General features: G+C 32.9%; 1 protein-coding gene and 1 long non-coding RNA gene across 3 annotated transcripts; one reads left to right on the plus strand and one right to left on the minus strand.

The window, feature by feature from the left end:
• Positions 1 to 4,025: 4,025 nt before the first annotated feature.
• LOC110438143 (cAMP-dependent protein kinase inhibitor alpha-like) lies at positions 4,026 to 24,346 on the minus strand. 2 transcript variants are annotated; one of them, XM_087295581.2, is made up of 4 exons: positions 24,245 to 24,346; positions 23,684 to 23,708; positions 4,703 to 4,859; positions 4,026 to 4,623 (listed from the first exon to the last, which is right to left on the minus strand). In XM_087295581.2, the coding sequence occupies exons 3-4, from the start codon at positions 4,842 to 4,844 to the stop codon at positions 4,547 to 4,549; spliced, it is 219 nt and encodes a 72-aa protein (XP_087151707.1). In that variant the 5' UTR covers positions 4,845 to 4,859; positions 23,684 to 23,708; positions 24,245 to 24,346; the 3' UTR covers positions 4,026 to 4,546. The 2 variants fall into 2 exon arrangements, with proteins under 2 accessions (XP_087151707.1, XP_087151706.1); XM_087295580.2 differs by lacking the exon at positions 23,684 to 23,708.
• Positions 8,983 to 9,805, plus strand: LOC148679782 (uncharacterized). The gene is made up of 2 exons (XR_015945337.1): positions 8,983 to 9,119; positions 9,617 to 9,805. It is a non-coding gene; the product is annotated as an uncharacterized LOC148679782 (long non-coding RNA).
• Positions 24,347 to 24,759: the final 413 nt, after the last annotated feature.

Raw genomic sequence — 24,759 nt, forward strand, 5'->3', positions numbered from 1 at the left:
ACAGAAAATCCAATTTACAGATTAGACAGAAATTACAAACAAACAATAAGTTAATTATAAATGTATAATTCTGTATAAGTTTGAGTGTCTAGTATAGAAATAAACAGGGGGAGTTTCTTGATTAGTTGTTTTAGTGTTTTATTTATTTTCAATACACACACCTTTACTACAAAAGAGAGTGTAAGCAATGCTTCAATGGATGATTGTATCATTTATCTAATTAATCTATGGTTAATTATCAAATTACTGTTAACTCTGCAATTAAAGATGGTTTGTTCCACAGTCATATTATATGCACAGACAAACAGGTCTTCAGCATTTGTGAGAAAGACGGAAGTCTTCATCTCAAGTAAATAGGGGAAATAACCATTTACTTCATAACATTGTAAGGATTTCATAGTTAAGACGCCCAAATACTTAGACATACAAACTGACCAATCAACAATTGACCACATAGCAAAGTCCACACAACAGTCCCTGATCTAATCAGTATCTGCCTTTGAAATCTGTATGGACCTTCTTGGGAACTTACATGAACACAGGAAGAACACACAAACTCCACAAGGAGATGCCACCCGAAAAAATATGGATAAGGCATTTACCCTCAGTTTGAATTGTTGTGGCACTTCTGCTGCTGTTTATGAAACTTAATGTAAGCAATTGTGCTTTATCTTGCCGTATTATGAAAGCTTTATGCAGCAAGACTGGCTTACAATAAGCCATAAGTGGGTCTGCTACATTTTCTAGTGATCTGCTGAGACTTTTCAGTGTTCACTTTGTTTGTTTTGAATCGATACATACAAATATGTTCAACTGATGCACCTCTGATATTTGGCAAATTGCTCAATTAATTTTGACCTTTTAATGCCCATACAGGCCATGGTAGTTTGGTGTATGTTTGCTTGACTTATTTGACAGGATTTTTTGCAGATAAGTTTCATCAATTTACAAATAATAGTCAGTGAGTCATTTCATTTTTTATTCTATTCTATTTGAAAGGCCAAGTGCATAAACAAAAACGAAAAACAGTGGCTTCGAAAATTATTTCGACATTTATTTTGAGGTTTGAAGTGATAAATGCAAAGAATATAATAATGACAACAACTGAACCCTTTAAAAAATGAAATAGATTTTATTGTAAAAAAAAAGGGGGGGGGTATATGCTTTGGTACACCTAAGAAAAAAAGTAAACATGATAAAAAAATTTATGTCTGTGGTGAAAAGATGACATTGATGACTTTTATAGGATCGAAATACATTGTAGTGCATCATTACTAAACACTGGGTAGAAAAGTTTACCTGAAAATATCAGTAAGTATGGCTTAGATGTATCTACTCCACTGATGATAATGTCTAAATAGGAAGAATGAGAAAAACAAACCATGCAATTTACATTTCAAAACTATGTTGGCACTTTTTCTACTACATCATTTAAAAGAACTCCTTTTGATTTTGGAGAAATTCACTAGCAAGAGTACAAATAAACAACAAGGTGTAATTGCATTTGTAATATAATCAATATAAACATGTCAAATATTGAATCTCCCAAATGTTTAAATAAATGCACTCATTCTGACTAGTATTGTACTATGCATAAATCTCATTGTTAAAACTCCTTCTTCCATTATAATGTTTCATATAAATTTCGCTCATTCCAGTGAGCACACATTTGTTCTTGAAGCCAGCCGGCTGAGGTCATGTCTGTGGTATTTGATGCCGTTGTCTCTATATTGGCACGTCTAATGTGTTGTTAATAGCTGTGAACAGACGTCCTGTCTCGAGCTGCTTACTGGTAGAGGTGACATTGAAGACTGTGTTTTAGACGTGATGCATATTGTGTTAGCAACAGCAGTGAAATGCCAGTTCCACCAACATAGACCAATTTCACACTATAAATAAATACATATTCCTTAAAATTCTTTCAACATCTATGTTAGAGTTAACTTGCCTCTTTCACATGTCTAATAGCTGATTATTACACTTCATAGCTGCAATATTTTATATGAAAAGAAACGGTGTATCTGAAAACATGTAAAGTTATTAATGCAACAGGACAGTGCAGCAGTAAATGTATGCAACAGCAAAAGTGCACAGATCTTACACAGAAGATTTTTTTAAAGTGATTGTTCATAAGTTAACATTTGAAAAAATCTATTTTGTCTTGCCTCCAATTTCTTTAAAGAGTACTAATACTGGTCAGGGAGTTTAATTAATAAAAATGTACTTGCTCCTTGCAATAAGCTGACTCTTAAGATAATAAAGGCAATAATAATGTAGGGATGTAACAATATTGTAAATACCGTCATACCGCAATAGTAATTTTTTTCAATATTACCGTAGGCGCATGACCATCATCCTTTGCGGTCTGTTGTCACTACAGGTCGAGTAATGCGGAAATGGAGTGTGTTGCTAGTAGTGGGGAAGAAAAAGAGCTGGAAATGATCGAACCTAAAGCAGGTTTTAAATCGGATGTGTGGAAGCATTTCGGTTTCTTTCTAAAAAGATAGAAAGGAAAAAGATAAAAAGGAGAAAAGGTGACAGACAAAGAAAAAAACAATATGCAGGCACTGCCAGACTGTGGTGAAATATATGTTGGGGAATACGACTAAAAACAGTCATGGGGACTGCAGAACACAGCACACTTGTTAGATTGATGCAGACATTGACTTGTACTGCAAAGAGACCTCTATCTCACTCATGGCTTGTCCTCTCAAGTGGTGGAAAGACAATGCACAATGTTACTCACTGCTGTTAACCTTGGCTAAATCATATCTCTCTGTCCCAGAAACCTCAGTCCCAAATGAGAGGGTTTTTTTTCTGTTGCAGGGGATATGCCTAGAGATCCCAGCTTTTACCAGATTATAGTTATATGATAGTTTTCCTTAAAAAAACCCATCTCTAACTAAGTGAGTGAGTGATTAAATGTTGAATGTGATGAGTTTTCAACAATACTAAATTGAAATTTTATTTTTTTACATAGTTTAATAGTTTTTTGTTATTAAAATTGAAAAATTGAAGTTCCTGTTTCGAAACCTACAGATAGATGGCTAATTTGTATGTCATTGATATGTTCAGTGCTAAGGTAAATAAACACTTTTGGTACTTTGTTCGAGTCTTTTCATTAGTTTTGTTTTTCCTGTAAATTATTCAATAAATACCGTACCGTGCCATTCATACCGAGGTATTATCGTACCGTGAAATTCTGATACTGTTACATCCCTATAATAATGTTTAATAAATTTTGAAGCATAATATTATGTTCTGTGTGCATATGTGTATCTTATTCATTGTTACTAAAATTCAATTTAACATTTACAAAAGTCTGACATCATTATTTTAAATGAACACATATATGTGTGCCTGCCTGGTCATGAGTGAGCAATCCAGTAAATACACGAAAAAAAAAAAAAAAAGATTTCTGCAAAACTGTTTCAAGCAATTTATATAGGTTAAAAGTAAACAAATTTAAATGAATAATGTTCAACTTATTTTGTTGGTAACACTTTATTTTGATGGGTTATTTGAGTATTAACTGTGTGCTTAATATCTGTCAATACTGCTCCTTTAATCTTTGAATCTTTTTTCAGAGTAGATATCATGAATAAAGTGTACAAAAATGGAAAATGTATATTAATAAATCTATAATAATATTATATTATGTAATAGAATAATAATAAATTATTTTAAATAATTATATTTAGCTTAAAGCTTAAATTTAGTTTATTTTTGTAATTTGTATTGCTGTATTTTCATTGGTGCGTTTCTTAACTTGAACTTATGTTGTTTAAGTTATTCAGCAAGGAAATATTTATATATTTTAGCTTCATCATAGTTAACATAATTATTTGTAATTAATTAGTAACAATACTGGCGGTTTCTAAGCCACTTTCTTGTGTTTCTTGTCACTTAGGGCCCTGATAGATGTACAAACAGGAGAGCAGCCCCTATGAGCAAAATCAGGCCAAAATAATTTAACGACAGTAACACTGCTCCATAATTAGTAGATGTGGACATTTTTTTTTTTTCAGTTTAATATGCTCTGTTCAGTTTGAAATCTGTATATTGAATATTGTCTTAATTGAAAGTAATGCCATCACAGCCTATTTATCTTTCATGCTGTAAAGTTGATTTACATTCTACAGCATAAAGTGCTAAAAAAAATTAAACATAATTTCAATACTACCTACAAATTTTGATCAAATATATAAACACATTGCTATTTTGTGTATGTGTGCATATTACATATTCTGTTTAATTATGCTCTTAGCAGCATGTGCATGACCAGGATATTGCTATGTGTTTCTAATCACTTCTTACATCAATAGGCCAGGTGAACGAGGTAATCTGAAACATCTCACCTCACCTCGTCTCATCAACAACACACAAAAGCAATGAGTCTGAGTCCTCTATTAATGTCAACAGGCAGAGAGTTATAATCTGTGCCGCAAATGAATTGTTAGTCTGCAGCACAGACATCTTATCAGCCCAGTATTTCCTTTCAATAGTACAGGTGTTCACTGGAGGATGAGAAAATTAGTTATTAGGATCACTGTTTCTTCTCTAAACTCTCTGAAGGGATTGGTGTTTCCTGTGATGCTGGAGACTGAGCTCCTTCAGGACCATCTTCAGAAAAAGAACAATGTGCCAGGTTAATGTGCAGAAGACCAAATTTGTCTGTAAGCATAAAAGTAAAGAGTCTGACCTGTGAGGGAGAGTTCAGCTAGTGTGAGGGGCAGGTCAGATGGATTGACACCAGCTGGAGAGCCCAAAATGTTAGGAAGAGCATTACGTCGACCTGACCGGCCTGAGGATGCAAAGTCTAACGCCGACTCCACCTCCGTCATCTCACCACAGCCATTCTTTTCAATCGAAAACAAAATCAAGAGCAGCTTTCAACAAACTGAATCAATTATTCATTCATTTATTCATTCATTTATTCATTAATTTAAGTCATTTATTTTCTTTTTAGCTTAGTCCCTTTAATAATCAATGGTCGATTTAAATTACCATTTATAATTCTTATTATTCAGGCATATACTAATAGCTATTTTGTATGTTAATAAATTCTTTATCAACTCAACTTCATTCAGTTTTGTCACCTAATCTAAAGTGAGGACTATTTATGCTTCAGAAATCCTTTATTAATTAAAGGCTTAGTTATATTCCAAACAGGAAAAAGAAAATATGACTTTCTTCATTTTTATTTGTTTAAAGAGACACAAATGAAACTGTATCAAATAAAAAAAATAAATCTTTGCAACCATCTAAAATAGAATTACTGTACTGTTTAGGCATTGCATATTATATTCATTCATTTATTCATTTTCTTTTCGGCTTAGTCCATTTATTAATCCAGGATCGCCACAGCGGAATGAACCACCAACTTATCCAGCAGGTTGCTATGCAGCGGATGCCCTTCCAGCCGCAACCCATCTTTGGGAAACATCCACACACACTCATACACTACAGACAATTTAGCCTACCCAATTCACCTATACCGCATGTCTTTGAAATGTGGGGGAAACCGGAGCACTCGGAGGAAACCCAAGCAAACGAAGGGAGAATATGCAAACTCCACACAGAAATGCCAACTGACCCAGCTGAGTCTCGAACCAGCGACCTTCTTGCTGTGAGGTGAAAACATCCTATTATATTGTTTTATCCAATTTGATGTTATATTTTTAATATAATGATGTTATATTATTCGGCAATGTTTAAACTTCACAGGAATTTTATTTTTTATTTTTTAGATAGGATTGCAACGATAATGTTCATCAGATACTGAGCCTTTAATTGTCATTAATAGAGGATTTATAAAGCATAAATAGTCCTATCTTTAGATTAGGTCACAAAACTAGATGAAGTTAGTTTATAAAGTATTTAATATATATATATATATATATATATATATATATATATATATATATATATATATATATATATATATATATATATATATATATATATATATATATATATATATATATATATATAACATACATTAGTATATGCCTAAATAATAATATATATAAACGTTGATTTCAATAGTTTATATATCATTTAGAACTCATTCTGAATGATCTTAAAAACCTCCAACTACTCTTAAGTAGAATTGGTTTGTAAATAATGCAATACTCAATTTAGTAATGAAAAATCAACCAGTCACAAAGTATGAAAAAACAATTATTAAGCACATTATAAATGTGGTTGTATGTCAAGAATACAGTATTTATAGCTGCAGTTATAAACTACTTACTAATGTTTATCAATGTAGAGTTAATGCTTAACAAATAATGAATTCACTAGATGCTAATGCTTAATAAATGTTTCATAGTGTGTAATTATAAAGTGTTACCGTTTTTTTTTTTTTTTTCAATCTATTTCTGTGGAGAATTTTGTAAAAAATCTGTGGTCTGAGTATCATAACTAAAAACCTAATATATGAAATAAAAAAAATACCTTTTGACTTTTGATTTAATATTTATTTTAATGCAAATCCAGATTCACTTATTTGGTAAACAAAGCAAGTCTCTTGTGTTATATATCTAGTAAAATATCACTTTACAAACTATTGTAAATAACTCATAGATGTTTTCATATTAGTCAATAATGTTACTGAAATTAACTGAAAAAAAAACTGAAGAAGTTTACAAGGTAAAATGTGCTTAATTAATGTATTTTTCTACTTGTTAATGATTTTTTTTCTTTTTACTTTACTTTTTACTTTACTTTCTTTATTGTCCACAAGTGGAATTTTATCTTTGGCTTCACCACACAACCACTTCAGCGTTCATGTGACACACATCACAGAAAAAAACAAGCAACACAAATACATTTATTGTTTTCACATATATCACATAAAAAAAATCTATTTAAACCCCTATACATACTTAGAACCCAGTGTTTAAAATTCTAATGGCACTCGGCACAAAGGACATTTGATGCATATTTTTCTTTACTTGAGGTTGCCTAAAATGTCTTTTTGATGGCAAGAGCTGAAATTTTATATTTAAGGGATAGCACAATATTAATTAATGACTTGTGCTTTTCGTTTAATACTCATTGATTGAATTTAATTTGGTTGTCTTTGTGCTTTATCAACAATTGCACTTTCCTTAATTGGCAACAGTCCATACTATGCTGTCATGTAAAAACTCACAACACTTCTAACCAAGTACTTGCATACCATATCCAAAACATCTTGACTCACACCAAATTGGTGTAACCTCCTAATGAGATACAATCTCTGCATTGCTTTTTTAATGCTCTCTGCATTTGCAGTAAATGTTAATCTACTATCAATAAGTGTTCCTAAATTTTTAAAACATCTAACTGTCTCTATTTCATGTCCCTCAAGGACCAGAGGTTTTAACCCTTGACTAAGGACTAGTTTATTTCTGCTAATTATTATCTCCTTGGTTTTTATTAAAATTGATTTCCACCGAACTCCTTTTTACACCAATTTTGAAGCTAATTTATATAAATATAGTACAAGGTATCTCCTTCTGTTCCTATTATAGTCAACCGGCCTACAAGTGCCATATCATCTGCATATTTAAATAACTTAAAACCTTAATCCTGGATCTTAAGTTCATTTGTGTAAAGAGAAAAAAATAAGGATGACAAAATGCTTCCTTGTGTAACTGTTTCGTTAACAACTACTCTTTGAGGACGATTTAAAAGGAAATCTTTAATCCACTAAATAAGATCACCATTCACTCCTAAATCAAGTAATCTTTGCAGGAGAATATCTGTCCGAATTGAATTAAAAGCTAAGCTAAAATATATAAATAAAATCCAAACATAATTTGTTGTCTGTTGGATATGTTCAGCAGTAAAATCTCACAAACTTATTACAGCATCTTCGGTGCCCCTCTTTCTTAAACTGAAGGGGGTCCAAATTGTTGACCACTTTGTTCCAGATGTGCTTTGATAATACTCCAATTTTTTTCTTGTTCTGAATTTAGTTTTGCATTAATTACAAAACTTTTATTTAAGAATAGTTGGTGTTTTTAAATTCTCTTAATATATTGTTTTTCAGCAAATTACCTCAATTGTAAAAAAAGATGGGAGGCACAAGATGAAGAGGCAATCCAAAGGTACGTAGCAGGTATAGGAGAGCTTCGTAAGTAATGCTTATATAGGGTGAGGGTAGGTGTAGTGATTGTGTTTTTGTTCAACCCAGGCTCATTCTGAAAACGTACCCCTATATACATTTCTGTAGAGCGCCAAATACGCTATTAAAATATTTTTTGCAGTTTTTGTTTTCACAAATCCACCAGAGACGGCTGTTAGCTGACTGATTGACTTACCGAATGACTGACTGAGCGATCGACTGACCTACCCTCCTCCTTTCTTAAACACAACAGACAGTTTTAAATAGCAATCCAGAAAAAGAAAAGTCCTCGCCTGATTTTTACCACGTTTTCAGATTTTACCACATTCTCACCCTGTTATTTACTTGTTTATTAATTTTTTCATTTATTTTATTATTATTATTTTTTAGCTGCTTTATGGAACCATTCTTCGCCAGACACAAACCTCAACATCTGGTCAACTCCTCTCTGAATCTCAAGTCCGCCGACATACATGGCGAGCCAACTAGACAGACTGGTAACAGTGGGAAAGGCATCTATACACTGTAAAAACGCCAACTTTCAAAAAGTCCTCTGAACAAAGATTAATAAGTTAACTGAATTTAAATATTTTCATTTGAAATGCTGACAAATAATAGTTAGTTTGTTCAACAAATATTGTGCTTCAATGTGAAAAACTTAAAATATTTCGTTGAACTAATACAAAATTCTTAGTTTTGCGTTGATGCGTGCCCTTCTTGTTGGCGCATGCGCCTTATAAGCTTCTGGCGCATGCGCAATTTACTTCCATAGCTCACTGCAGGGGGTACCTGTCTCGTGCGCGCGACAAAACGAACCATCTTTCTTTCTGCGGAGCTACGTGTCAATCGTTTTCATTATCGATTGTATATAATTGTATACATGTTTTTTGTGCGATGTGCTACCCATCTGGCTGCCCGATCTATTTTACCAGTGTATTAATGATGTGAGAGACCGTGATAGAGCGGTTAAGAGCAGGCCAACGACGTTTCTGCTAAATCATAGGTATGTATGTCTTTTTTGTTGTCATCTAACGTTATATTATTTGATATGTTGGCTTTGATGTGCGCGTGTATCCATGTATGTAAATGTATTTGAAACAAATAGCGATTTCAATCGAGTCATTTGCTTTAATAACTCACGATTAATACAATGAGTATCATATAACATACCAGATCAGGTATCCAAGTCAAATTTCCTTGCTAAAACGAATATTACATTATGTCCTGTTTATCTAGATTGCTGTCAGCATTGCGCACATCATAACCTTATTCCCTTCGAACCAGAGCCAGTGGAACAAACGGTGACGTGTTTAACTGTGTAATTTGTGTGAAAATCGTTTGATTTTCATGTAATTCATTGCTTGATTTGCTTGTTTATTAGTTAGCTCGACTAAATGTCTATCATATTCAGACCGACTTGCTTTAACAGTCAGCTAGCTTTTATTTACATAAAAAATATAAAGGGCTAAATATATATTTTTCTTTCTTTTTGCTCAAAAGGACTGAAATATTGACAATGACATAATTCAATGCAAGATTTCCTTGAGGAGGTGAGACTTGCTATCATCAGTGAAATTTGACGGTCATTCACCAGCAGATGCAAGAAACCTTTTCTCTTTGCCCAAAAGAAGTTGTTGAGATTTAGCCAGGAAGAAATTAGAGAGAGATAACCTGGACTTTAAGGAAGAGGTAAGTCACTATATTGCAATTGCTTTGGTTTCATTCAAGGTAGTAATGATAATGCTAAAAATAACAAACAACATTATTATTATAGGTAATTCAAAATACATCTGTATTCAGCATTTGAACATTTAAATATTTACATTTACAAATATATATATATATATATATATATATATATATATATATATATATATATATATATATATATATATATATTATGTGTAAATATTAATATGTATGTTTTTTTAGTATATTGTAGATCTGCACAGAGTTTTCTCAGATCTGTAATGTAGATCTCCTGATACAGTTAATCGAGTGACTTGATAAATATACAGCATCTCTCCTGAAACTCTACAGGAAAAGAAGGGATTCAATGGGTCCAGAGATGGATACAACTTTAAACAAGATGGATGAGCAGGTACTCATTAAGATTTTTTTTTCTTATACACCCGTCTGATGTTTTTAACATGTGCAACATATTTTGTCCTGTCAAACACAAAAGCATGAATTTCATGCTCAGGTAATACAGTCTAATAAAACGTAATTGCAACAATTTAATTGTCCAGCCCTTTTGCATTAATTTTAATTGTTTCAAGTTGTGTTTTGATTGTGAGATGGAAGTAAGATAAATAACAGATGTTTCACTTGTTTTGAGGGACCATTTCAAATGAATACATTCAAAGAGGAAAATAGAAAATAATAGCTGTAGTTTTTAACTCAAAGTAATTGTCACATGAAACTAAACATTTTTTTAAATTTGCCAACACAACCATTATCAAATTCCATTGTATGGAAACCACAAAATTCTTTTTTAAAAATAAAGCCATGTGTTTTTTCAACAGCATGAATAAAATACTATGCTCATTTAAATGTACTAAGTACATTTTTACTTACAAAACAATAAGATTGTAAAACACCCTTTGTGAATGACTTTCCTTTAGGTCACTGATATTGTCACCGATCGAGAAAGAGCAGCTCTTGAGGGATTGCCAATTTTTCTTCGTAAAAATTCTGCTTGCTTTCTCAAGATATGTCTGGTAAGTTACCCATTTTCATACCCTTTTCTACATTTATTAGTCTGCTTGGTAACACTTATAATAGCTGCACGCTATAAATAATTTATTTAGTATTAGCAAATAATTAATTTATTTTCTGTTAAGCATAACTCTACATGAAGTGCTCAATGATTGTATTTTTTTTAACTTTAATGATTCATTTGTATTACTAATTTAAGTATTGCATTATTTACAAACCAGTTATTTAAGAATACTTGGTGTTTTTAAGATCATTCAGAATGCTTAAGTACACGATTAATAAACTATTCAAATTAACATTTAAATATCCTAATATTAAGGTATGTAATAATAGTTACTTTGTATGTTAGTATATGTTTTATGAGCTTAACTTCATCCAGTTGTGACCTAATCTAAAGTGAGGACTATTTATGCTTTATAAACCCCTTATGAATGACAATTAAAGGCTCAGTTATATTCTAAACAGGACAATAAACAACTTTCACAATTGAAACTGTATCAAATAAAAGTAAATCTTTGCAATTTTATGTAAAATAAAAGTTTAAAAAATTGCTAAATATTAAAAAGTTGTCAATATATTGTTCAATTATTATATATGTTTTTGTTTGTTTGTTATTTTCAATTTACAGTATGCTTAGATAAGATTGATACTGAGCCTTTAATTGTCATTTATAATGGATTTATAAAGCATAACTAGTCCTCACTTTAGATTAGGTCACAAAACTGGAAGAAGTTGAGTTAATAAAGCATACAAAACATACAAAGTAACTATTAGTATATGCCTTAATTATAACATGTATAGAAATGTCAATTTGAATAGTTTATTAATCATTTAATACTCATTCTGAACGATAAAACATAAAAACTATTCTTAAATAATTGGTTTGTAAATATTGCAATACCTAAATTAGTAATGAAACATTAATTATTAAAAAAGTATAAAAACACATTATAGATGCTTATAAGTCAAGAATAGAGCATTTGTAGCTGAATTTATAAACAGTTTACTAACATCTATTAGAGTTAATACTATACAGGTATGCAATTAACCATTTGCTATTGCTTTATAGACTATTCAAAGTGTTACTGTTTGTATGTACGAAAGTATTACATGTTTTTATTTTCTTTGCATAATAGTAATAACATTAATAAGTAGTAATTAATATTACACATCAATTAATTTTCCCATTACTTAATCTCCTATAAGGACACGGACCGTGAAGACCACAGCACCAGAGATTAAAGGATTGGAATCTTCACTGTGGTGGAAGATGATAATGGCACTTCTGCATCCCTGCAATATGTGATGAACCTAGCTAAAATCTTGGAGGAGGCCATAGTACTTCAGGATATCACACATCTGCCTGCAGCCTTCACTTACTTGTTCAGCCTCTTGTACAGACTGAATATGGAACACCCAAAAGAACTCAAATATACTTTTTAAGTGATTCAGCATGTTTTATGGAGGTTGGTGGCACATGATCTGCGAGAGTTCAGTTCATTCATTCATTCATTTTCTTAGTCCCTTTATTAATCTGGGGTCGCCACAGCGCAATGAAACTTGTTTTATGCAGCGGATGCCCTTCCGGCTGCAACCCATCTCTGGAAAACATCCATACACACTTATTCACACATACACCACGGACAATTTTAGCCTACCCAATTCACCTGTGCCACACGTCTTTGGACTGTGGGGGAAACCGGAGAACCCAAAGGAAACCCACGTGAACGCAGGGAGAACATTCAAACTCCACACAGTAACGGCAACTGACCCAGCTGAGACTCGAACCAGCGACCTTGGTGGGAGGCGAAAGCACTTCCTACTGTGCCACTGTTTGAATGTTTTGAGGTCTGTTTTTGGACTTGATGTACTTTGTTGACAAAAGTGCAGTACACTTTAAAGACTGTTTGAATGGAGTGGCTTTTAGGGTTAACTCTGATTAGATGATTGTATATTCACCTGGTTTGAGTGTTTGGAAACACTAATAGCTTGGTTTTAGTAAGGTTGCCAGTTATTTTATGTTGAGGCTGTGTACAATCTTTTCAAATCTGGAAACATTCATTTTGTTCAGTAAACAAAAGATCTTGTTGAATAAACGTGAAAATTTTTGTTCAGCAAACAAAAGATCTTGTTGAGTAAACATGATCATTTTTGTTCAGTAAACAAAAGATCTTGTTGAGTAAACGTAAAAATTTTTGTTCAGCAAACAAAAGATCTTGTTGAGTAAACATGATAATATTTGTTCAGCAAACAAAAATATGTTGTTGGTTAAACAAGGAATTCAACAAAATATTTTAAGTCGACTTAGTTAACTCAAAAAGCTGTGTGTGATCGGTTGCCTTATTATTTTAAGTTTATTCAACTTTTTTTTTTTACAATGTATGGAGGTGAGTGGTCAGCTGGTAAGCGCAAAAAGGAACGGTGTCATACCGCCATGTAGCGTTTTTTTTTTTTTTTAATTTGGGAAATATTTAAATAAAAAGAATGTAGCGTTTGTTTTAAAAACGAAATGCAGCCATACGTACTTCTGGCTTCACAATTTGCCATCTCCAGAAATGTATATAGGGGTACAGTTTCAGAATTAGCCTATGTTGAGTTGGTTGGTTAAATGATTGGTCATTGAAGGTTGCTGTCTCTTTATATTTCTGCTAGAAAAATATATCCAGTGGTGTGAAAAAAAGTGTTTGAACCTTACTGATTTATTTTTTTGCATGTTCATCACACTTTAATGTTTTAGATGATCAAACAAATTTCAATATTAGTCAAGTAAACATTTCATGCAGTTTTTAATATTAAGGGTAAACAAAATACAACACACATACTTTAATACATACAGACAGAAATCACTGTGCTGTTGTTTCTATGGTAAAATAAACTTTTCTATGGAAAAATAAACTTTGCTAAACAAACATGCAACTTTTTAATATATATTTTTTGCAATAAATTAAAATTATTATTTTTTTAAATAGTGTTTTTTAGATTGCTTGCTTGTTCTGTTTGGAGCTTCATGCTTTAGTTGCACGGATGCTCACAAGTCCCTGATAAATTCTTCTAATGAAAGCAAAACAGTTTTTAAACAGGATGAAAATGAGTATGTTGACAACATGCTTGTGGTAGCAAGCCAAGAGTTTGTTAAAACTCTGGTTCATGTTGTTTAATTTATTGTATTATTATTATTATTATTATTTATTATCATTGGCTGTATGTATAATCTTATAAAGAACTAAAATAATTGGTCGCATTCAATTTTGATATTCTACCTATAGATAGTCTGCTTACCAAGTCATGATCACCAGTGATCTATGGTGTTTTGGATCGCTGGAAAAACACTCACAAGCGCTAACGAACTACAAATCTGCCATTTCATGGACTACAACTCTATACATGCACTCCACTTACACACACATGTTCTAGATCCTGACTGATTGCATATTGACAGCTGATGCTGCACAAGAACTGATTAAACACACATACAGTTGAAGTCAGAATTATTAGCCCCCTCTGATTTTTTGTCTTTTTATTTAAATATTTCCCAAATTATGTTTGACAGAGCAAAGAAACTTTTACAGTATGTCTGATAATATTTTTTTTTCTGGAGAAAGTCTTATTTGTTTTATTTCAGCTAGAATAAAAGCAGTTTTAAATTTTTTAAAACTTATTTTAAGATTAAGATTATTAGCCCCTTTAAGCAATATATATTTTTTCTACTGTCTACAGAACAAAACCATCATTATACAATACAAACATAAAATAAATCAGTTATTAGAAATGAGCTATTAAAACTATTATGTTAAGAAATGTGTTACAAAAATCTTTCACCGTTGAACAAAAATTGGAGAAAAAATAAACAAGGGGGCTAATAATTCAGGGGGGCTAATAATTCTGATGTCAACTGTATCTAATGTTCTAGTAACATTACATTATGTTTGCTTTTCTTGCTTTACCGTGTTTTTTAATCCTTGCCTTGTTTATTTGTTTAATCCTGTTTTCTGCCTGCCTCTGACCATCTTCCAGCCTATTGACTACGATTCTGGATTGCCTGTGTATATCTTTTTGCACCTGTGTTGACTATTGCTGGCCTAACCTCGCTAAAAAACCTGCATGTGGATCCTCACCTCTGTTGTCAGTGTCACATCCCTGGTTGCATACCATAAGTTAATTTACAAGTTCATTGCTAATTTCTGTATTCTGGGTAGTATCTGTAGATAATTTCTTTTTATGTTTTAGACCAGGGGTGTCAAACTCAATTCCTGGAGGGCCAAAGCCCTGCACAGTTTAATTCCAACCCTGCTCCAACACACTTATCTGTAGGTTTCAAACAAGCATGAAGGACTCAAATAGTTTGATCAGGTGTGTTTAATTAGGGTTGGAACTAAACTGTGCAGAGCTGCGGCCCTTTTGGAACTGAGTTTGACACCTGTGTTTTAGACAATCATAACATCTACAACTTGTAAACATCTGGTAAACTTGTGTTTAATTAAAATGTACCAAATTGGGTATAGATGTTCAATAGTTTATTATTAGACATGCAACAAATTCTCTATAAGTTTTCAATAATTTTATACAATTAGGAGCATTCAGATGCCTAAAAGTAGCAACACAATATAATTTCAAAATAACTTTAACCATACAATGTGGGTACGTAAAATATTCAGATCCCCTTAAATGTTTCACTTTTTGTTTTATTATTTTTTTAAGTTTTTTATCATTAATGTGCACACAGCACCCCATATTGACAGAAAAGCACACAATTGTTGACATTTTTATTAAAAAAAAAAACTGAAATATTACATGGTCCTAAGTGTTCAGACATTTTGCTGTGACACTCATATATTTAACTCGGGTGCCGTCCATTTCTTTTGATCATCCTTGAGATGGTTCTACAGCTTCATTTGAGTCCAGCTGTTTGATTATAGTGACTGGACTTAATTAGGAAAGCCAGACACCTGTGTCTGTCTATATGAGACCTTACAGCCCACAATGCATATCAGAGCAAATGACAATCATGAGGTCAAAGGAACTGCCTGCAGCTTGGAACAGAATAGTGGCAAGGCACAGATCTGGCCAGGGTTTCAAAAATGTTCTGTTGCACTTAAGGTTTCAAGGAGCACAGTGGCCTCCATAAACCTTAAATGGAAGTCATTTGGGACAACCAGAACTCTTCTTAGAGCTGGCCGTCAGGCCAAACTCAGCTAATGGTGGAGAAGAGCCTTGGTGAGAGAGATAAAGAAGAACAAGGACAGGAAAACTGGTTGCAATCAAGGGAAAGATAAATGTGGCAGAGTACATCCTGTTCTTGAATGGCCCAGCCAGAGCCCTGACAAAAACCCAATTGAGCATCATCTGGAGAGACCTAAACATAGCTGCCCAGTGCCCACCAATGTTTATCATCCAACCTGATTGGACTGGAGAGGATCTGCCACAAGAAATGGCAGAGGATTCCCAAATTAAGTTGTGAAATATTTTGTTGCATCTTTCCCAATAGACTAATGGCTGTATTAGATCAAAAGGGTGCTTCTACTAAATACTAAGCAAAGGGTCTGAATACTTAGGATCATGTGCTTAAGCCCATAATATCCACGACCCCCACACCCCTACCCCCACATCAACTATTAAAATAAAGTGTTCCCAGTTAGCTTATAATGCATCTAAACTATATTACCATTGTTTGTAAAGAAGTTTGTTGCAAAAAAAAATTAAAAAAAATATTGTTGAATTACTATCATTGTTGTGCAGTCACATACAGCCACTTGTCGATTTGACCAACCATCTTCTGCACATTTAAGATACTGCACTATATACCGTTTAGGTTTACTTTCGGTTTCTTGCAATGTACGCTATCAGGAGTAACACACATGCAGATTATTTCTATGGCTGATTTAAATACGTTAAAACCTTTGAAATACATGTCCGTAAGTGCACTATTTTTACTAAAGCTCTTTGTTTGTAAATACTTGAGGGTCATTAATAGTTTTACAAAAAAGAAAGATATTAAAAAGAACAATTAAGAGTAAAGTCAGTAAAGTTACCAAAACAGTTTCTGCTGTTCCTATCGGGAGTACGCTATCTGCTAAACATCTGCTTACGCAACAATTGGTTAGGACCGAATAAAAATTATGATTGTACCTAATATTTGTGATAATAATAACTAATATTGGCAAGTTGTTTATATTTAGGTTATATTGATATAATAAATATTATTGTTTGAAATTCTTCTGCCGTGTGGTCTCCTTTTAATGTTTCATTCTTGAGCTGGGTGAAACAAATTTCAACAACTAACAATAATTTAAAAAAAAACATCTTGTTTAATACAATCGGTATATAACTAACAGCATAGCATCTACATTGTCTAATCCAAATACAAAACTAATCCAAATATAAAAAACTGCTAGTGTATGCTTGCATATGGGATTGAGAAAGCATGCATGTCATCAGTTATAAGAAGCATATTTAGAGAGATATAACACAAAGTTGCCCACAATAAGCATATAATGACAGATTTAAAACAGATTAACTTATTAATGCTTCAACCCCAAGACATTACAGAGGTTATTTTAAAGTACTTTAATGACTGGCCATCTATTTGTAGGATATTAGAACATGTACACGTGTCTCTTCCCCTTGTTCTGCTTCCATGACAACTGCTTCAGTATCATCCTTATGTGAGCAAATGTAACACACCAAAACATCCTAATCATCCATTTACACAAAAACTTTAATATGCATACAAGAAAAATACATACATGAATAAGCTGAATCATTAAATACACTTGTGCTTAAGGTTTTTAAGGCGTTGGTGTTTCTGTTTTTAATTCAGTTCATAGTCAGTTAGAAAAGCAGGTGTGGAAATGTAAAAAGTGCGGATGGATTAGACATCTCTCTGTTATTATTATTATTACTTTTTTATTTCATTACATCCTCTTCTAAAAAAGAAGACTTCTTTTTTAAGTCTTCTGAAGGATCCAATAGTATCTGGCTACAGACGTGTCAATGCACTCTCAGACATGCACTCTTAGGCAGACACACTCAATAGAGCAAGTGGTGTCACTGTGAGGGGTAGGCTTAGGGGGGGTATGGGTGTAAAGCTAATAGTGTCTACGTGTGCATGTACAGTCTGACCTCTCTCAAAGGATCAGAGTCTAGTTTTTACACACTGTCTTTTTGATTTCTGACAGATTTTTTATGAAACTGCTTACTAAAACCTATCTGTATACACATTCACATTAACACAATCACAGATCCCCCTAAAAGTTTGAATGCTGAGACTTGTTTTGACCACCATTTTCAATCATTTCCAGGGGCAGTCAAAACACATTCAGCCAAGTTGCTTTCATTGTGTAAAAGCTAAAACACACTTGTTGCACATCCACAATGTTTTCATGGTGATGTTTTAGTTCCATGCCATCAGGAAGGATGGACCACATCTAACAGAAGTAACTGTGAACGCAATAGGAAGCTGATATCTGCTAACCCAAACTGTATGCAAAAAACATTAAAGGACCGATGCTCAGCTCACTGTAGAATTAAATATGCACCTCAACTTTCCTGTTAAAAACTGTTCACTTGAAGCTCCACAGATTCATTAAACAATGACGGGCTGCTATAGCTATAGCTAACTTTTGGTCACTCGTGTCAAATGTCGGTTTAGGCAAACATCTATAGGCTGTGGACAATGTGAAACATGTATTGTTCTCTGATGAGTCCACTTTTACAGTCTTTACCATATTAATGAATTATTGTGGTCTAAAACCAGGCATTTCAGTTTCATTGTCCAACCACTGTATTTTTCATTTCATCTAGACCAGGGGTGTCAAACTCAATTCCTGGAGGGCCGAAGCCCTGCACAGTTTAGTTCCAACCCTTCTCCAACACACTTACCTGTAGGTTTCAAACAAGCCTGAAGGACTCAATTAGTTTGATCAGGTGTGTTTAATTAGGGTTGGAACTAAACTGTGCAGAGCTGCGGCCCTTTTGGAACTGAGTTTGACACCTGTGATCTAGATGGTCAAACACTAGCTCCACAAATCTCACACTTGCCTATAGAGAATGTCTCGACGTGGATTAAAGATCATCACCAGCAGCTCAATCTAGCTAAAACAAAACATTTTGTCCTCCGTGCAATTTCAAATATCTTCATGATCCAATAAAACTCATCTACAATTACAGTATGCTACACAATTCATGTGGGAATCAGGGTGATCTTTGGGGACCATTTGTCCTTCAATGATCACATTGCAAAATAGCATGACCATCCTGCTTTGCACTTTAACTTTCTCAACATTAGAGAGATAAGCCCCTTTCTTATCAAGCAAATTGGCAGAACTTCTGGTCTAAATACTTGTCATTTCTATTCTGAACTATACAGCAATACTTTCCTGGCTTCCATCATCATCTGTGAAAGCTCGTCAAACGACCAAGAATGCTGCAGCTGTTCTGGTCTTGAATGAGCCCAAACTCCCTTCGTATTTCAGCACTGGCTACAAGTTAAAGCTTGCATCAAACACAAAATTCCAATGCTTACATACAGAACTGCCAAAGGCTTTGCTCCACTGCAGTGTGTGTATTGTGTGTAAACTACACATTATGTGTATTATTCCATGTATGTCCACAAAAATACATATCCTCCAGAAAGCTTCAGATTCACAGCTGTGATGCCTTTATAGTGATGCTCCACAAGATGGCATTCTACTATTCAGAGTGTCTATAGGAGAGAAGGCAAGTGAGAAATGCAGTGTTGACACTAGAATTCTGTGTTAAGTGCATGTGAGTTACCATTTCATCAGTTATTAAAAAGTTCGTAGTTACATTTTTGCTGTTTGCTACATGACAGCATAAAATCTGCCTCATTACATGCAGAGTACACAGGTTGAGTAGGGCACCAACTCCAAAGGCAGGCACTGTTACGATTGATCGAGCGGATGGAGACAAAAAGTGTCACAAAAGCTGCTGGTGAAAGTGAAGAGTGATTTATTGTACACAAAATGAAGACAAAAATCCAGCAAAAAGGAGAAAATGACAAAATAACTATAAAAAATTAATAATAAATTAATGCAAGTAAATCAATATGCATACAAATTTCAAAATACAACACAACAAATAACCAATACAAATTTAAACGACAAAACTGTGATTTTTATTCACTGACCAGGGGGTTGTGACCCTGATAATGTCATGCAAAAATGGCTGCTCCTAAGTGAAGGCGGGAAAAAACTGTATAATTGGCTTTGTCTGAACATTAAACAGGTTTGGTGCTGAGAAATGGAAACTGGTAAGTGTATGTAAACTTTCTATGTTTGGTTAATAAATTATGTTTAAAAGAAAATGTGTCTGTGGTTAATTCAGTGTGAATGGGAAGATGATATGGGCTTGACATAAAAGTGAAATTTTTACATAATCAAAATGCTAATCTTTACAAAAAACAAAAACAAATTAACATTACACAAACACACATGCACAATACAGATCACACTACATAGATGATAAGATGATGTGTGTTTGTTAGTCACAGTGTCTCCTGCCCCCCCCCCCCCCTTACGTTTGCCTCTTTCCCATGTTGTTGAAAATTACACAAACTCCGTTATTATTATTAACTTGTGCAATATTTTACAGTTCTGTTTACACACCAGCTACATACACATGCACTGCACAATTATTTCACTGTATGTATTATTTAATATTATATAGTTGTTATATCATATCATATGATTATATATTATATAGTTTGCTGCAGTTATCGTTGTTTATTGTTTTGCCTACTTCAATGTTTCTTATTGCAGCTGTTGAGGGCTGCCAAGTCAACTTAATGTTGTTGTTTTAATTTTGCAATGACATTAAAGTCTCTTTAGTCTTTACATCAGTGGATCATCAGTTTTTTTTTTTTTTTTTTTACATTACTATATGAAATGACAAAACTGACTAATATTCTGTGATTTTTGTAAGATCAATAATATAAAATGAGTCAAATTACTGTAAACCACAAACTATTTTTATTGCATGATTTTTTATTCAAAAATACACTCATTAATTCTTAAAAACCACAAACCATAGATTATTGTACAAGATAAGTTAAATCCACATTTTGGTTGTTAAGACACAATAGAAAGAGATATTGGTTAACATATAGGTTCAATGCTGAAATTTGTCACAAAAGAAGATGAGGTGGAATGATCAGCAATGCTCCAGAGGCACCAGCAGCTGCACAGGTACAGACACAAGATGCAGCATGTAGGAATGTCAACCTCTAGAGGTACAGAGAGGGTTTTATTCCTTTCCTTTTGTAAACGTTTTAAATTGGGAATGCTTCTGCAGAACACATGTCAGAGTTTGTTTTTTTTATAATTATTTTGATATTAATATTAACTATGATTTTGTAATGTAAATATTTAAAAGTTTAAGTATAATTTTGACTGTTTATATGCATATTTATGTATATAAATAAATAAATAAATAAATAAATAAATAAATAAATAAATAAATAAATACATGTTTATACATATGTTTGTGTGTTTTCGTTCCTCTTCGGGGGCACCACAGTAAAATTTCGCATAGGTCACAATTTGACCTGCAGCTGTCTTGATTTACTGTTCCTCGCTGGTGGAATGTTCCCAATACCACATAGACTGCTTGCAATGTTCAAAAGACACCTAAAACTCATATTTTTTGTTAGTATCTAACTTAATGAAATGAAATCAATAAATATATATATATATAAAAAGTGTCTGTTAATTACGGTGGCCAATAGATCTTTAACGTGCTGTAATTTAAGAATATACATGCAATTACAAAAATGCCAGCAAATTAAGAAAAGATCATCTATTTGACATCACATGTGCTGCAAATCCTCAGTGCAAACACATGCTGCATTTTCATACAACACAATTAATTAATAAAATACACTGGTTTTTCTCACATCGCAAACAGTTTACAAATATGCGCTGCATTTTCTCACAACACTTTCAAAAACATCAAAACACAATGAAAATATTTAAAGTGAACCCATCATACTATTGCCACCATATAACTAGTGAATAAAGATGAATGTAATGTAATGTGTATTTACATAACACAATTATCATGTATACACCCAAAGTGCTTCACAATCATGAGGGGGGTCTCTTCACAACACCACCAGTGTGCAGCATCAACTTGGATGATGCGACAGAAACCACAGCACAGCGGCACCAGTGCAGCACACAGACCACAGGTTGAGCACCCCTCTAATATACCACTTCCAACAGCAATCTAGTTTTGGTCTCCCATCCAGGTACTGACCAGGCTCAGCCATGCTTAGCTTCATTGAGTAACTAGTCTTGGGCTGCAGGGCAATATGGCTGTGGCTCAATACTACTAAATTACTTAAAAAGTACTCTGAAAATGCAGTATATTATTTCAATGATAGGTATACTCTTTTTTACAAATATTCTGAGGTTATTGCTTTTAGCTCATAATTGTGTCTAATTAACAATAATCTAATTGTGTAATCTAAATGAAATGGTGTGTAATGTGTTTAATTTCATTAACTCATTTTATGTGTCACTGTTAAATTCTAAAATGTCACTGGCATTAGATTAGTACTTTGTTCAGCTTTTGATATTGATATCAGCCAGGAAATAAATGGATCAATAGCACAAATCTTGTTTAATATGCAAAAAGGGACCCTTAAACCTGGGTGGCAAACAGCCCCTTTGTCTCTCTAGAAACATCCTTTACTCTTGACGGCGTAACTAAAGGAGAGTGGAATTTCTATTTGTGTGGCACTGTGCACAATGCAAAAGCTTAACAGTGTAAAAGTGAAAACATATAATTTGTTTTCTTGCATGTATTCAATAATGTGTTTTTGTGGGTTAATTCACTGTGGTTATGAAATGCTAGGTTAAATATGCTAGGTTAAGTACATGAAACACTATTAAATAAAAAAATAAATAAATAAAAAAACATCACATGAAAAAAACAGAAAGAATCACTTAGATTAAGTACGATTTTCCACTCTTTTTATTTCTTTGGTGAATAAAACAATAGTATATTTTTTCTAAACGATAAAATTAACTGTTAAAAAAAAAAAAAATATATATATATATATATATATATATATATATATATATATATATATATATATATATATATATCATGGACTAATACAGACGTATGTACAGGAAACAAGCTGTTCTCTCTAAGACAGACTGAAGGAGATGATGTGAGACTGCAAGATGATTAAATTACTTGTCAAGGTCAAAACAAAAAGGCAGTAAATACAGAGTCCACCTAACAATCCCACAAAGCAAGGAAAAGCGTGGGCTGACTGTGCTGAATTACCCAGAATACCACACTGAGAGATCTTACACAACAACCACATGTTGCTGAGAATCAAAAATTAGGAAATGCATGTTTATGCATCCCTTGCTCTTCTCCACTGCACAGCATAATAGCTGCATGTCCTAGAACACTAGGTGGGGGGTAAAGAAACAAGGCTGAACGCATACATGATGAGACTCTTGTTCTGCTCTACAGTGACTCATTTGGTCGAAGAGATCATTCCAGAAAGAGAACAGCAGTTCAGAGAAGAAGCTTGTCTCATCGCTTTATGATAATGATGAGGTGCTATCTGATTTTACTGGACACTGGGGGAAGTATTTAAAGGGCCCTACTGTTGTAAACTTATTGACATTCTGCAGTACAATTTACATTATATGAAGATTAATGTCATTGGGCAAGTATTCACAAATAAGGAAGCCTTATTTAAGTTTTTACTAGTATGTTAAAGCAAAATATTTTGATTTAGACAGTAAAATAGTTAATGTACAATGCTGTTTATTTAAAGGGATATTTTACACAAAATGAAAATTCACTCACTATTTGTTTAACTTCAACTCCAAACCTTTATGAGAACACAAAAGAAGGTATTGTGAAAAATGCTAGAAGAAAAAAAACACATTTGTGACACATGAAGGCTGAGTAAACAATGATAGAAAAGGATAATGATGACTGTTTTTTCCCTGAAATACAACTTAAAGTAAAGATAGCATGTACTTGACATAAAGACATACAAAATAGCAAGAACCAGATGAAATATAATTTTGTGTTCATATATTAATATTAACATACATGCACACAAATTATAAAATAACTTTGGTTTATTGTTTTTGTTATATATATAAACATATATTATAGCATTTTTCTCATAACTTATACAACATTACAACATCTTAATAATGTTTAAAATATATTTCTATTGAGATTAATTTCACATGAACTTTAACAAAACAGTACAGTCAAAGTAAAAATACTTCAAAAACTGTTTTAAGAAACTATTGTTTAAAATTCTAAATCGCAACATCATGGTTGTTCATGTTCAATCCAATAAAAAACATGTATAATATTAACTATAATATTCTAGATAAAAGCATCACTTACCAATAATAGGTACCCCTACAGCAAGATGGTTTTCATTTCTGTATGTATCATGTTTGTTTTGAACAGAACAGGTGTGAATGAGGGCATCTTCACTGTGTGTGTGTGGCAAGCAGGCTGTTGAACAGTTCACAGAGAGTATGGAAACAGACTGTACCATCCTTGGCACACTGAAGGGGAGGACAGATTCACATCAGACTAATTTATTATGTTCCATGCTCCACTTTTATTAAATAACATTTTAATTTGAACAGAATTCCACTCAAGTGTTCAAGCAAAAATGTGCTTTATTTTCTATTTATTGCCTTAAAATTAAACTGTTTAAATACCTAAATGTGTATAAAGTTAAAATCTACAGTACCGGTCTTATTTATTTATTAATTCATTTATTCAACACTACATTAGTTGAGTCTACTCAGTAATTGTCATGAAATAATTGTAGAAATGTATTCTTCTGAATTTGACATATTCACTCGTTCATAAGGCATATTTCTGTAATTTCCTTAAACTTTTACGAA

The sequence above is a fragment of the Danio rerio genome, chromosome 19 (assembly GCF_052040795.2).
Source record: "Danio rerio strain M-AB ecotype USA chromosome 19, GRCz13ab, whole genome shotgun sequence".
Classification (NCBI taxonomy): domain Eukaryota; kingdom Metazoa; phylum Chordata; class Actinopteri; order Cypriniformes; family Danionidae; genus Danio; species Danio rerio.